Below are 15,572 nucleotides of genomic sequence, written 5' to 3'. Positions count from 1 at the left end.
ATAATTGTCATCAACCAGAAAAATGGGTCACTGGCTATATCTATTATTGGTAACATGTCTAAAACAAATTTAAAAATTTTAAAGATAGTTTTACTGCTATTAGTAATATTAATTTTGTTATTTTGAAAGTATCTTCCTTAATATTGTAGAATAAAGCAAATAAGTATGTCACCATCAAGAACAACGTTAGTTTAGCTGTGGCCTGCAAAAAAAAAAAAAAAGATATGTATATAAAATTAACAATTATGTTAAAAAATTGAATTGAAAATATAAAAATGAATGAATGAATTTTAAAGTCAATATTGTCCATAGAAAATGGCTCAGAAGTAATCACATCCTGAGAGTAATGAACATGTTTAACACCTAAATTCAAGTATTTCATACCATTCCTATTGGAGAAATGGCCAAGTCTAGCACCAGAACAGGCAAGGCAGACAAGGCACAAGAGGAGCCTGGAGTTCAACAGACACAGGAGCCAGTTTAATTATCAATGGCTAAAGTTGTAATAATTTTAACATCAAAATTAATTATAGTTGACTTAAGTACACTGAATCTATGAAATCCATGAGTCTACAATGATGATTAGAAGAGAGAAAAAATTCATTGGTCTCCATTTGAAGCAGCTAGCAAACCAACACTTTACTTTGAGAACCAAATAATAATAAGCAGCAGCATATATCTGGCTTGCCCCATTAGAAACTCACTTCAAAATCGCAATGTATTTCCGTATTGGGGTCAGAAAGCTGTACCTTTCAAAGGATGCCAAGTAATTGCAGAAAGAATGGCAGAATTAAAGTATCATCATGGTGCAAGCTCTAATGAAACTGATTCAGGCAAAAAACTGGTCAAAACCATGGTGTGAATGTTGATGGGGCACTCTTGGTCGATGGGGCACCTTCTGGTTCCAAGAGGGAAACCCCCCCCCCCCCAAAAAAACTACCTTTAAAGTACAAGGATCCATCTATCACCACTCTAATCCAGGTATCAATGTTTCCTTATCTGATGGCAGAACCAGTTACTGTGCCTCCTGATGTGATATAACAAAGTACACAGCAGCACCTATGAAGTACTCTAGTGGAAGATGCTATACTTGAACTTACTTTAGAACTAGCTTCCAATGTAATAGATACACAGGGCATAAAGGAACAAGCCCTAAACAAGTTAAATCAATGTCATTTGGAAAAAAAAAAAAAAAAGAGATGGTTCCAGATTTAAAAAGGCGTAACAACCAGATTTAATGAGCGGTGTTGAGTAAGATTCTGGTTTGAACAATCCAGCTATAAAGAATATCGGGGGATCCACTACAGAAATCTGAACATGGACTGGTTATTACATTATCTGTAGGATTAATCCATCTTGCTCAGCATAATGTCACTATGTAAGGAAGTGTTAACTTTTAAAGATACACAAATATGTATCTCTCTACGGATAGAATGTCAAGATATCTCTCATCTACCTAAAATAACTAAACACAAAAATTAATACAATTAAACTTTAAAAGTCCGCATCAAATTTGGTAAAACATATTTAAAGGATCTCTGAAATTGGGACAAAATTTTCTTCAAGGCAAATTCATTCAAGAATTCCTAAGATTTTCTCCAAGAGTCTCAATTGTCTTTAGCTCATACAGAAATGAAAGCTCAATTTTCTAACTAAAAATTGGGCTCTGACAGCTAAACAAATGAGCCCCACATGTTCTCAATCCTTCAGGATGAATACACTAACCTGTAGGTAAGGAAAAGGAAGATTTGCTTCTAGTTAAAACACACTTTAAAAAATCTTTAAGGAGTTTAAAATACAGAAAACTCAAAATAAATATTTTTATTAATACTATTTTGAGAAAATATTACTACTCAAAAAATTTTCCTAATGGGTTAACCACATATACAATAGTTTGACTCTTCACACTTCATCCAATGTCTACTTTAAACCCATATATATTGCATACATTCTCAGTTTATGCACAAAGAGTTCATTCTGACACCCCCAAATAATCCAAGCCTTAAAGATTCCCTACAACCTTCAGAATAAAATTCAGACTATGTGTTCTGGCCTTCAAGGCCCACCACGATCTAGCCCTAACCTGGTCTGCTTTCTGTAGTCTCTCTCTATTCCCACTACTTCCATCTATGCATGTGCCATTCCAACTAACTAAATTCGCACCTATTTCCTCAGCCTTGCCCACCACCATGGTGCCGGCACCGCTGCACCTTCCCTTCCACCTCATTAAATCATACCACCTGTTAGTACCAACTCAGGTTCCACTTCTCAAATAAACATAACTAGACAGTTCAGCTCAAAGTGACATCCTCTAAACTACCAGAATGTTAGCAGTGATTCTCATGCACATAAAAACTAGCTAAACCTACATGGATACATCATCTTTTTCTTTTCTCATTCTCTAAAAGCTGTTTTGCTTATCTAATTGTTTATCCTATCATAAACTATTTTAAAATGTTGATAGAAAGCAGATGATGCAGGCCGGGGGCAGTGGCTAACACCTGTAATCCCAGAACTTTGGGAGGCCAAGGAGGGCATATTACCTGAGGTCAGGAGTTGGAGACCAGCCTGGCTAACATGGTGAAACCCTGTCTCTACTAAAATACAGCAATTACCCGGGTATGGAGGTGTGCGCCTATAATCCCAGCTACTCGGGAGGCTGAGGCAGGAGAATCGCTTGAACCTGGGAGACAGAGGTTGCAGCGAGCCAAGATCCAATGCCTTGGCAACAGAGCAAGACTCACCAAAAAAAAAAAAAAAAAAAAAAAGCAAGCAGTGATGCTGCTACTTTATAGTATGAGAGGCTCTTCTGAATACCCATCAACTTCAGAGTATTTGGATTTGAGGTTGGCAGGGCAGTTGATAATTTCATTCACAGATGAACAAGCTTGACGTTCAGAGAGATTAGTTATCTCGCCCAAGATCGCCAAACCAGTTAATTGCAGAGTCATGATTAGATCCCAGGTCTATAGTACAAGAATGCTTACCACTTCACCACAGGGTCTCATTAGCATATGCACAAAAACATACATTCATTTCATCTTTATGCTGGCTCACGCGTGTGCACGCGCACACATGCAGAGTTAAAACTTGAATACTCTCATGATAATGGCATCACTGCAACCGTGGTGGAATCAGCAACAATAGACAATTAGATGCGGTTTCAGGGTAATTTTTTTGATCCCAGTTTGAAATTTTTTTCTTAAAAAAATGTATTCACCTGCCATGTAACAACTGCATCAAAGGGATACAATTACTGTAACACAGCAAAGAACTGTGGCTTACATTTAATTTGTTTGAATTACTTGAAATGAGCAATCATCCCCCAGATGCTGGCATCAGGAATATGATGTGGTAGCTACATGGTGGCCACCTGGTGCAGCACCGTTTCCATTCAATTCATAACCATCCACCTCCTGGGTGCCACTCTTCAGTTATCTACCTGATATATCACTGGGCTGTTTACCTCAGGCTAATCTAAAACTGATACAAGTATACATTCCTGACTTGAATCACTTAGCAATAGTATACTTCTCTATTAAATCACCCAACCAAAAATGTTTCCTCTTGAGTAGTAAAAATAATAGCAGCAACAATTTTTACATTATTCAAAAAACTGAGGCTCTAGTCTTTGCTTACAAAGAAGTGAATGAGCTGAAATCCTCTAAAAATGGCTTTCTCACTTTTAGCCTCTTAATTACAAAGTTATCATTAAAAATAAATTCTAGTTCTAAGAATCTGACCATCATTTGTTCAAAACCAGCATATCACAGAATTAGCAAAAAACCATTTGCTTTTTCTTCTTTACCTTCACAACTTGAGGCAACAGCAGCAGCTTTTTAGCATATGGAAATATTCCAGGTTTTTCCCTCCAGTTCCCCTTGTGGAGAGGCACGCCACAAAATGGAACAGAGGGGAGAAGTGAGTGTCTTCCTCTAGCTCTGCTGCCAACTTGTCTTGAGACAAACGCAAATCACAACCACTCCAGGTCTTAGTCTTTGCACCTATGAAATGAAGATATACTCCCAACTCTCAGGTCCCCTGCAGCTCTAAAACACAATTCTCTGATATAATCTGCAAGGTAATTTTGAGACCCTGTAAAATTATGACATTGAACAGTTTACGAAAAAGGTTCCAAATTTTATTTGTTTTTGAGATGGAATCTCGCTCTGTCACCCAGGCTGGAGTGCAGTGGCGCAATCTCCTCTCCCTGCAACCACCGCCTACCAGGTTCAAGCGATTCTTCTGCTTCAGCCTCCCGAGTAGCTGGGGCTATAGGCACACTCTACCATGCCCAGCTAATTTTTAGCAGAGACAGGGTTTCACCATATTGGCCAGGCTAGTCTCGAAATCTTGACCTCGTGATCCACCTGCCTCAGCCTCCCAAAGGGATTACAGGCGTGAGCCACCTCGCCTGGCTCGGTTTCAAATTTTAAAATTGCATGTTTGTTTTTTTACTATGCATTTCCCTAATTCTACTCTTAAAATGTCCTATTTTTTGTTCGTTTTTTCCTATATATTTCAAACTATAAAATCAGCTTAAAAACCAAGGGCTCCCCAATGATTTGCTACTGACCAGGAGACCAGGCCCAGTCTCTACAATGACCTCTCCTGCACTAAAGCAAAAGCAAGGTGCTTACTTAAGGCCTGCTACTTATTCAACCCCGGGGCCAACCTTTCTCAGCTGGAACTTAACCAGCCCCAGTACTCACAAAGTCCAGCTCACATTCACTGCATGTCTTCACTTACAGATATAAATGCCTGCACACACATGCCCTTTACTTACACTGTGACCATAATGTGGAGCCACTTTATGGATGTAACCGCATTTTGATGTTTTATTTTATTTTATTTTTTAAGACAGGGTCTCACTGTTGCCCAAGGTGGAGTGCAGTGGCACGATCATAACACTGCAGCCTTGACCTCCTAGGCTCAAGCAATCCTTGCTCCTTTGCCTCCCAAGTAGCTGGGACTACAGGCACACACCACCACACCCGACTAATTATGTTCTTTCTGATACTTCAATATCTTCTTATCTGCTAAGCAGAATATGACACATTCTGCTTATAATAAATAATGTGAAATAAATCTTACAATCGATTCATTTCCCCAGACTCAAAATTTAATTCTATAAAAATATTAGACTAATACATGAAGCAACTTTATGAACATAATTTGTTAGACTTGATAGGATTGCTGGATTTTCAAACTACGGTTTCCCCCATCAAGAAACTGAAGACGAAAACATTAAGTGCAGTCCTTTTCTTGCTAACTGTAAGAATTCTAGATAAATCACTTCTGCAATATATTTTTTAAAAATTCATCACAGATTTTCAAACACTGTTACTGCTAAAGCACAGTAATAAACAGTTTAGAGCTTGGTGGCTCACGCCTGTAATCCCAGCACTTCGGGAGGCCAAGGCGGTCAAATCATGGAGTCAAGAGTTCGAGATCAGCCTGGCCAACACGGTGAAACCCCATCTCTACTAAAAATACAAAAATTAGCCGGGTGTGGTGGCAGGCACCTGTAATCCCAGCTACTCGGGAGGCTGAAGGAGGAGAACTGTTTGAACCCAAGAGGCAGAGGTTGCAATGACCCGAGAGCACGCCATTGCATTCCAGCCTGGGTGACAGAGCGAGACTCCAACTGAAAAAAAAAAGAAAAAAGAAATAAAAGAGCTAAGTTTCAGCTAAGTGAAAGCTTCAATTTATCAGTTTTCTAAGTAATAGCACTGTTTAAAATTAAAGACACACCTGTGTTTAGAAACATAGCTATTTGTGTTAAATGACAATCAGCCACATATAATTATACTCAGCTTTCTTTTAAACTAAAATCACTCAAATAGAGTCTTTATCCTGAACACACCAAAGCAGCACTTAGGGACAAGAAATCATTCCTATCTATTGTGCCCTGCATGGAGTACAAGAACTATATATATGAGGACTTTTAAAAGGATAACTAACGGGGTGGGGAAAGTTTACCTATATAATTCCATAAATGCCAAAATTTTCCAAGAGCTGAGATGAGCACTGGTAGTTTTTCTCTGCTTATGAATTGATACCCTTTGGTGTAAGGACTGACAAGAAACTATACTATTTAAGTAAAGCAATTTTATCTTCCTAAATCTCCTTCCCAACAATGACAGTAAAGTAAAATTAAGCACCTTGGCAGCAAGTACTACAAATAACATGACTTTTTTTAAGTTATTTTTAAGAAAAAATACAAGTGCGTTTTCCTCTAAGAGCACAAAACTATCAACAATCACACAACTGCTTCATTTCTTAAAATTAGACAATATTTCTAATGTCACCTCTGGATTTTCATTTTTTTTTTAAACGATGTATGTGCACACACCCTATCTTTGAGAAACTAGAAATCAAAAAAGGAGGTAAGATGTCAACATGTTTAATTCAACAAACATCTGAGAAGTGTATGCCAGGCTCTAAGGTAGGCACCTTCAAGAAAGTAATTTTAAGAGGGCAGACAGATAATAATATTCCAATGCTAACTATAATGATCACTCCATAGAAGGTAGTACCTAACACAGACTGGGGTTATAAACAAATTTCTTAACAGTCCCACTAAGATAACAAACTATATTCACCATAAAAGTTTATTGTTAGTTGTGCTTTTCTGTTAAGTAAAAAATGTAACTGTAAAACACGAAATAATCTAGCTATTTTGGGCCCAAAACTTTTTTAAAGGGGTATAAATATTCTCTGAAAGTTATCATTAAGGGTAAACAACACATTATTGCACTTAAAATTCACATTAAGCTGTCTTAATGTCAAATACAGGAGGGACTGAAGAAAAAAATGAAGTCCCGTTGATCATGTAAATAAAAAGCTGGTATATATGTGTGACCTCCTAACATAGGCCCACTCACCACTCCCCATCCCTTAGCCTTAAAATAGAACCTTGGATATGTTCATAACAGCTGACATACCAATAGCAGAAAGTTGCTCAGTGGGCTGCCTTTTAAGTTATCAACAAACAAAAACCAACAATGTCACAGCATTTTCCATCTCCAACAGAGAAGGGCAAGTTTTGCTTACAACTGCAACATCAAACAAATAAATCAAACAAATGTATTAGCTACACTGAATTTCTCAAGTAAATTAAACTGTAGTTCCAGTCAGTTTATAAAAAGTTGCTCCTATGATCACACTGGTGTAATTCCCTTGATATAAAAACCAAACCAAACCATAAAAAAAAAAAAAAGGAAAGAAAAAACCACCAAAAAAAAAAAAAAAGAAAAGCCCTTACATGTCTAAGTATATTGGCCTCAAAAAAAGAATCTGAATCATGCTTCAGTGAAGGCCAGGTCAAAGCGTGAGGGTTTTATTATACTTCACTTCTTTCATCCCAGAAATCTATTTCCCTGAAAAAGGAAACCAAAAACCATTTGCTCTTATGGGAAACTGACCAATTTCAATCAGCTCCAGGATAGCGACAGTGACTAGTGAAGCATTAACAGAAATATAATGTGCATAAAGCATTTAAGAAGTCAAATTAATTTTATTTAACTTGACATTCTCAGTCATTTAAGAAAAAATGTTCATCCCAAATATGCCAGCAAATGTGACTAGCAAAGAGACCTATTTCTATCAACTCAACTGTGTTACAGTCGGATACAACTTCTACTACAAAACATGTAAACTGGATACAGTTTCCAAAGGAATCACCTTCCACCTACAGGGGAATTTAGCTTTAAAAGTACAGAATGAATGTTTAATAAATGCCCCATAATGATACAACTGATCTTTTCCATGACTGCCAATATATAGCTGCTGACACCTCCTGGGTGAGAAAAGATAATGGAAAGAAGTGATTATAAATAGTAGCTTCCTTCTTGCTACAACTAATTCAAGGGCTGTGTACAAAAGCAAAATCTTAGTTTCTAAAGAACAGATTATTTCACCTTAAAATCTGTTACAGATGATGATTACTGACAACAGTAATTGCTTCTTCAGACAAAAAGAAAACCTTTTTGTAAGAAATCTCTATAGCAAGAGTCCTCTCAATACCAACAACCATATAATTCTTAAGTCAAGGCTTTTGTAAATGAATTCTCAGGGAAAAAAAAATGATGGTAAGAAAACCTTATGATACATCCAATAACAGAGGCAAAAGAAGTGAAAATAAACATTAACATGAAAAAATAGCAACTATTTAAGCAAGTTTTAACAAAATATTTTTACTCATATATTTAAAGGAGAGGGAGCAGGCAGGGTACAAACTAAACTGAAATCAGACAAAGTTTATTGTAAACACAAAAAGACCATCAGAAAATGAAAATATATTTTCAAATCAGGAATACGGCATTCTAATCCATCTGCTCCCTTTTTCTGAGCCACACACTAATTTTTCTGATATCCACGATAAAAAGATTTAGACTGTTCTTCCTCATTACACATTTTTTATTTCCCCATCAGCAGCTTTAACCCCTCCTCCACCTAAAAAATTGAAAACTCAAAATCTGCTTTTAAAATACTAGTTCTCCACTTTCCAATACAGGATTGTTAAGCCTAATAGACTGTACTCTTCACCTTCTTGATTCTAAATTACAAAACTTTATTAAAACAATTTACATTCAACTACTGTTGTTTCATTCTCATGACAAAAAAAGTTTGTTTTTTTAAAAACCATATATTAACTGCTCTAAGGGTTCAGTTGAAAACGTCTCTCTAAAGGTAGAACAGTTTAAGACCTAGGTTTTATGTGTAATCCTATAATCATCTCTATCTTCAATAAAAGGTTTCAAACTCAAGTTTATGTCCTTTATATTATATGACGGGCCCAACCTAAAATGTATTCACAACTTTAAAAAACAACCGTGTTGAAGATACTTCAGTGGAAGAGCTGGCACACACACCCCCACCACCGGCAACAACAAAAAACAAAACAAAAACAAGCAGTAAAACAAAAGGACTGTCCACAGTCAAGATACAGACTAAAGGTTAACTTGGCAAGGAATTAAAATACTCATTCTAAAACGTCCAAGTCTTCATCAACTAGGAAAACCAGCACACTTAATCCTCAAATTTGTAACTAGCCAAATGGAAATTCTTAGGCTGACAAGCACATTTTTTAAAAGCTTATTCTTTGAAAAATATTTTAAAATAAAAAATTTAAAATCTCATTTAAAACTCCTAATTATCAGAAAATACATCTACTCTAAGTACGATGTTAACTTCACTAAACCAATCACTAAAGTAAAATTTTTACTAAGTTTTATCTAAATTTAAAAGTAATTTTTCAGCCAAGCATTATGGGCAAAAAAAAAAAAAAAAAAAAAAAAAGTAATGCCTAACCAGAAACAAAAGTCATGATTAATTTGTTTTGGACAATGACAAACCACAAAGGGGTAAAGCATAAGATGCCAAATTTCACAATTAAATCATACAGGAAAAAAAAATGTGATGGACTTCAGAAACCAATATTTTTCTTAAGTCAAATTAAGTTTATAACAAGGCTAACAATTACAGGAAGCAGCTTATTCCACACTAAGGAATAGCCCTTTTTCCTGCATGTTTGTACTGGTCTGATAAAAAACAATCAAACTTCCTAGTCATTATATTGCCCATTTTAAACATACTATATGCCACACAGAAGCAATCTTTACACTGGGGAATTGACAAGGCTAAAACTAAAGATAGAGTAAGACGAGAGATGGAGTAAACCACATTAAACGGGGAAGGAGAAACAAACATTATCTAGGAGATATCATAGTGGTCTCCTACATTTAAAACGCAAACGAGTACTATTTCCAACCAGAGAGAAATAAGCCTTTGTTAGAGACAATGACATAATTGAAATTTCTGAATTTGAAAGATTAAAAATTATTAAAGCCTAAGGTTGGAAACTTGATAACAAAGAATCAGCTCTAAATTTAGAGATTTTAGATCAACATAAAAGCACAAGAAGCCTTTTAAAACTAAAGAACTCAAAAATATGCAGTTTTTAAATAGTATACATAACGTGAAAGTATTTTCAAACTTTTTTTTGGAATCTCCTATAGTCTTTGAATTCAACATTTCAGCAATGCAATTTAATTTTAATTAACCCTAAATATTGTCAAGGCCTATTTTCATTTTATCGTCGATAAAGGATTCCTTCTAAACAACTACACTCAAGAAAAAAACTTTCACCAGAAATTGTTACTAATACTACTAAAACTTTAACTTAACCAAAATATGCCAAGGAGAAGATAGAGTGTTATTTTCGAAACGTCATAAAGTTGTGCCAATAATTTTAAGGAAAGTATTTTCAATGTTCGAAAACACTATATAAACACATGATGACAAATCAAATAATCTATAATTTAAGTTTCAACTAAATTTAATACAGGTCAGATTGAGTATGTTACACATTTTGTTCCAACCATTTCCATGGTTAAAAAATAACTGGCGCCCCTTAGCGCTCACATTTGGAAATACTCAATTTAAGAGTTACAGCTTTTTTTTTTTTTTTTTTTTTTTGACATTCCAGAAAGTTTTCTGCCTCCACAATCTTTCAAATGCCAACACAAATAGGAAAAGCAGAACCCCTTAAAGGGACAGCTCAGGTTTTCTCTGGAGCAACTTGAAACTAACAGATTTGCTGTTCCAACAGTGGAAAATGCCCATTTCAATGTTGGTGAGTGCTGTATGTTTAACATACGGAAGCAAAACGACTAGAAAGCCGTTAACACCTAACCATTTTCTACTTTTAAGTTTTCTATGACTTTCAAGACAACAGAACTCCTGGGATTTTTCTTTAACCATTTTTTATCATGGAAACATTTCCGGCCTTTTGTTCTCTAGTGACATTCCAACTCCCCAAGCTTCAAACTCCTGTTCCCCGACTCTATTTTTAAAATCTCGAAATTCCTGCGAAAAATCTAAACTCCATTGTTCATCTCTTCAACCTATAGTTTTCAGTTTCCTTTACACAGTCCTCCGGTGATGCCTCTAAGCAGAAAAAAAGAAAAACAAAACTCCTGGCTAGTCGATTTTCGAAACAGACTTTTTTGTGGTCTTTTTTTTTTTTCTAGGCGTCCACAGAAACCCACAGCTACCATAAATTAATACTTCAGGTACTGCTATGAGAACTTCTTAAGGAAATTCCAGAGTTGGTCAACATTAATCTTCTTGTCATTCTTCACTCCCCACAGCGCTCCATAAGGCTTTTTGGAAACTTTGGCTCAATTTTATTTCGCCCTTTCCAAACGTCTCGATTCCCTTGTCCTACAAACTCAGGCGGCTGCGTCCCCGGGAGCAAACCCTCCGCCCAAGTTCTTCTAACTCAGGCTGCGCTCCGATCTGTCATCGCGTTATTTCGCACTCCACCCCCCCCACCCCCGAAAAGTGAAGTTCAACTCCCTAACAGTTCTCGTTTCCCCAAACAAAAGGGAAAAAAGTGCTTTTCACCGTCACTTAGTCCTTGTCGGCTACGCCAGCATAATTTCGGTCTCCTACGGAATTTCTTTAAACTAACGAGCCCCACGCTGACTTCCACTTAGTATTTACCAGCTGCACCAACTCCCCAAGTACGAAACCCCGCTTTAGTCCTCACAGGAGGGGAGAGCTCCCGAACGCGGGGCAGTGGGGGTCCGCTCAGAGCAGGCTCGGGAGGCCGAGCGGAGGAGCGGGGCCCGCGCCGGGGACACGCGTCCTCCAGGCCGGCGGCGCGGCGTGGGCCTGCTCTCGGGAGGGCTCGGCGAGGACCACCGAGTCCGCGCAGCCCCCGCCGGCCTCTCGGAAATGCGACCGCCAAAGCTAGAGGGGCCGCAGGGCTCACCCCGCAGCCCTCCGCAGCGCGCAAACTTGGACGCCAGCGACGCGGGGTCCCGGCCGGGCAGGGGGCGTCCGGCACCGGCGGGTCCACCCCGGTCTGCCCGCCCGCCGCAAGCCCGGCCCGGCGCCTCCTTTGTGCGCCCTCCCGGCCTCCCCGTCCCCCCGGCGCTCGGTCCCGCCCGGCCGTGACCTTCCCGCCCTCCCCACCATCCCAAGCGGGGAAAGGGGCCGCCCCGGCGGGGGTCAGGCCGGGGCCGGGGCCCTGGAGACGCTCACCTTCGTCCAGCAGCCGCTCGAGGTGGTTGAAGATCCCGCAGAAGTTGGGCAGGCTGCTCATGAGCTTCTTGTCGTTCATCAGCTGCATCAGGTAATCTGGGGTGGGCTTCGGCTTCTCCTTCGTTTCCATTTCCCCGACCATATTCCAGGCTCCGCAGCTCACTCCGCCCGCCGCCGCCGCCGCCGCCGCCGGAGAGGAGGGAGGGGCGGGGGCGAGCCCCGGCCGCGGGCCGCTCGGGACCCGGCGTCCCGCTCCGCGCCGGCTCCCGCTCTGGCTCCCGCGCCGAGCCCCGGGGCGGCCGGCACCGCGCGCTCGCCCGCCCCCCGCAGGCACTTTCCGCCCGGGCCCGACGCGCTCCCAGCCGCCGCCGCTCTCGGCCGCCCGGCTCGGCGCGTCCCTCACGAGGCCGGCAGGCGGGCGGGAGGCGGGTCTCGGCTGGCCGAGTGCGGGCGCGGGGCGCGGGCTGCTGGCGCCGGACGAGGAGGAGCCGGGGCCGCCGCTCGCTCGGCTGGTCGAGCCCGCTCAGCGCCGCCGCCGCCTGTGCCGCGGGCTCGGGGGTCTCTCTGGGCTGGTCCCCGCCGCGGCGCCTCTGCCGCTGCCGCTGCCGCCGCGCTCTGACTGCGCTCCTCCTCTTCCTCCTCCTCCTTCTCCTCCTCCTCCTCCTCACTCACTTGGCGGCGGAGTTCGCCTCAGTTCAGGCGGCGCTGCCAGCGGCGGCAGCAGCAGCGGCGGCGGCGGCGACGGGGGGAGGGGCGGCGGCGCGGGGAGGGCCGGGGGCGGGCGGCGGGCGGGGCCGCGCAGGGCGGCCGTTAGCGGGGCCCGGCCGGCGCGCTCCCGCTGCCCCCAGCCCGCCGCCCCCTGACCCAAGCAGCCGCCGGCGCCGTGCCCCCTCCTCCCTGCCTCCCCGGCGGGGCGGGCGACGGGGGCAACGGGCGCGTGACGGGCTGCGGCGCTCGGCCGCCACGGGCCTGGGCGCAGGGACTGGGTCGCCGCCGTGCGGGGCGCCCCGGGCGGGTGGGTGTGGGTTGCGGGGCCGACGGCCGCGGGGGGGCGCGGGGCTTTCCACGGCACGGGGCAGGTGGGGCCGCGGGCGCGGTCGGGGCTGGCGCGGCAGGCGAGAGGAATTCCAGCGGGACGCGCCAGCGCTGCCTCCGCCTTGCCTCCCGTTACTATAGTTTTTTCAGAACCTCTCATCCACCCCGCAGAAGAGAAATTTTTTTTAACGTCCTGTTGCTTCACGGGGGACTTTCGGGGTGGGCATCACGTGGCCCGACACGTAGCTGTGGGGCTCCAGAGCGCGTGCGCGGGTCGAGCCCGGTGGCCACGCCCCTTCCGAGGGTCGCTCCGCCCCCGCCGGGCCCCGCGAGCGCGCGGTGGGAGAGGGGAGGGTACGGAGCGCGCCTGCGTGGGGCGGGGGCGGGGCTGGGGGCGGTGGCCGCTTAGGGGCTGGGTCTGGCCGTTTAGGGCCGGGTCCTGGCCCTTTGCCCACGGTGCGGAAGGCTGGTGGGCTTTCCCTGGCCGTCGGGCCCGCAACGGCGCGGGTCCTGGCTGCGGGGCGGGGGTGGGGCGGGGGAGCCGAGGATAGGAGTTTGAGGCTTTTCGAGGCGCGTGCCGCGGCGTCCGCCTCTGCGGGACTCTGCGCCGGGCGCCCTCGGCCGGCGCGCCCGGCTCCCGCTTTGTCGCCGAGGGAAGCACGCGCGACACCCCTCCCGTTGCCGCCGTGGCTTCTTTCGGTGTTCGTGATTTGCTGAGAGGCTGGAAAGCAGCACGGCGGAGAGGAGCCTTGCGCTCGCCAGGCGGGAAGCCTGCGCGGACACGCGTGCGCACCCACGGGGCGGCGGGCGGGCGTGGGGGGTCCGGGCCACGCGGGCGACGCGCCTCCAGGGAAGCGATCTTGTTGCACCTTCCCGTTATTCTGAAAGCAAATCGTAGCGAGACCCGAGCGCAGCGGCTTAGCAAATAATAAAGGGAGCGTCAATCGTGCTCGAAATGCTTCCTTCGCGATGGCGTCAGTGTTCCGTGAGGGAATGAAGCCGCAGTAGGAAATAAAGAGCCTGTGCGCGTAGTCTGAAAAGCAGAAGTCAACATTTTTACAGATAGAGAAAGAATACGGAGGCAAGAGGTCTTTCTCTGCAGTTTGGTGGATTTCCAACATTTAGACTTGTTTGGAAGAATTTCCTGAGCTGCACCAATGAAGTCCTTGATCTATAGAAGTCGGCAGTCCCTAAATCTACGTCTGCATTTTGTTGCAAATCCTTTATAACATTCCATTAAAATAATGCAAAGTTATTTAATATCCAGTTGGCCGTCGTGAGAGTAATTCGCGGCTGAAATTTTCTGTTAATCAGTCTTCTGACTTAACAGTGAACGTAGGTGATTTTTTTTGTAAAATGTTGCTTCACACGAATTCTGAGAATCACCTCTAAGTTTGAATTGTACTGAAGGCGCTATAAGAATTTCAAACGAACGCTGAGTAGCCAGTAGCTTCTGGCCTTTTCGTTTAACAAGCATAGAGTTCGTTTTTAAAATTAAGTTACTTTGACAGAGGAAATGTAATAGCCTTGGTAGACAACATTGAAAATGTAACTGTCAGATGTTTTAAATTCTCCAACAGCCGTTATCTGTTTTAGAGCCATAGAATATTTACTTACTGAATTGCCTGTTTAAAGATGAACTTTCTAAATGCAGGGAATAGTAACTTGCAAAAAAGCTATGGTCTCTAAGTAATGAAGGCTGTTTCAGTACCTAGAAAAATCAAAATCAAGGTTTTGATGCTGCTAGTGTAAAAGATGCAATCCCCTTCTTAATGGCCTGCTTATTTATTAAGCTCCTAGGCACTATGCTGAATGCCCTACATGCATATCTCATTTAATCATCAGTACAACTTGGGCTTAGGTTAAACTGTTATCCCCATTTTACAAATAAGGGGAAACCCAAGAAAGATGAAGTTAAGTAACTTGCGCAAGAATATAGCTAGTGAGTCCTGTGTCTGGGATTATGATCCAATTATATTTTATTCTAAAGCTTTTTTTTTTTTTTGCTTTTTTTCCTTGCCCTATCCTTTAAATCAGGTTGAATTTTATGACAATATTCCACCATTTTTGACTCATCGAAACGGCAGTGTCATAAGGCTCAACCACTTAAACCAGATTAAAGAATAATGATAGGCAATTTTCATTTCCTATGTATTAAATCACTTACGGTTACATCATTTGATAATAGCTACTGTGTGTTAATTTTTTTTTGAAACGGAATTTTGCTCTTGTCACCCAGGCTGGAGTGCAATGGCGCGATCTCGGCTCACTGCAACCTCTGCCTCCCGGGTTCAAGTGATTCTCCTGCCCCAGCCTCCCGAGTAGCTGGGATTACAGGCATGTGCCACCACGCCTAGCTAATTTTGTATTTTTAGTAGAGACAGGGGTTTCTCCATGTTGATCAGGCTGGTCTCGAACTCCCGACCCCAGGTGATCCGCCTGCCTCAGCCACCCAAAGTGCTGTGATTACAGGCGTGAGCAAC

The 15,572-nt window shown here is 43.1% G+C and overlaps 1 protein-coding gene across 5 annotated transcripts in view; it reads right to left on the bottom strand.

The window, feature by feature from the left end:
- QKI (QKI, KH domain containing RNA binding) overlaps window positions 1-12,568 on the bottom strand; it is a 162,428-nt gene extending 149,860 nt beyond the window's left edge. For 3 of the 5 annotated variants that reach the window (XM_054493154.2, XM_054493156.2, XM_054493155.2), the window contains exon 1: window positions 12,055-12,568. In XM_054493154.2, coding sequence (XP_054349129.1) covers window positions 12,055-12,196 — 142 coding nt within the window. In that variant the 5' untranslated portion in view covers window positions 12,197-12,568. The remainder of the gene's footprint in view (window positions 1-12,054) is intronic. The other 2 variants (XM_054493151.2, XM_054493152.2) reach the window with 1 other exon arrangement.
- Between the last annotated feature and the right edge of the window lie 3,004 nt (window positions 12,569-15,572).

Source organism: Pongo pygmaeus, chromosome 5 (genome assembly GCF_028885625.2).
Source record: "Pongo pygmaeus isolate AG05252 chromosome 5, NHGRI_mPonPyg2-v2.0_pri, whole genome shotgun sequence".
Taxonomy (NCBI): Eukaryota; Metazoa; Chordata; class Mammalia; order Primates; family Hominidae; genus Pongo; species Pongo pygmaeus.
This window is presented reverse-complemented; position numbering and strand designations above follow the sequence as displayed.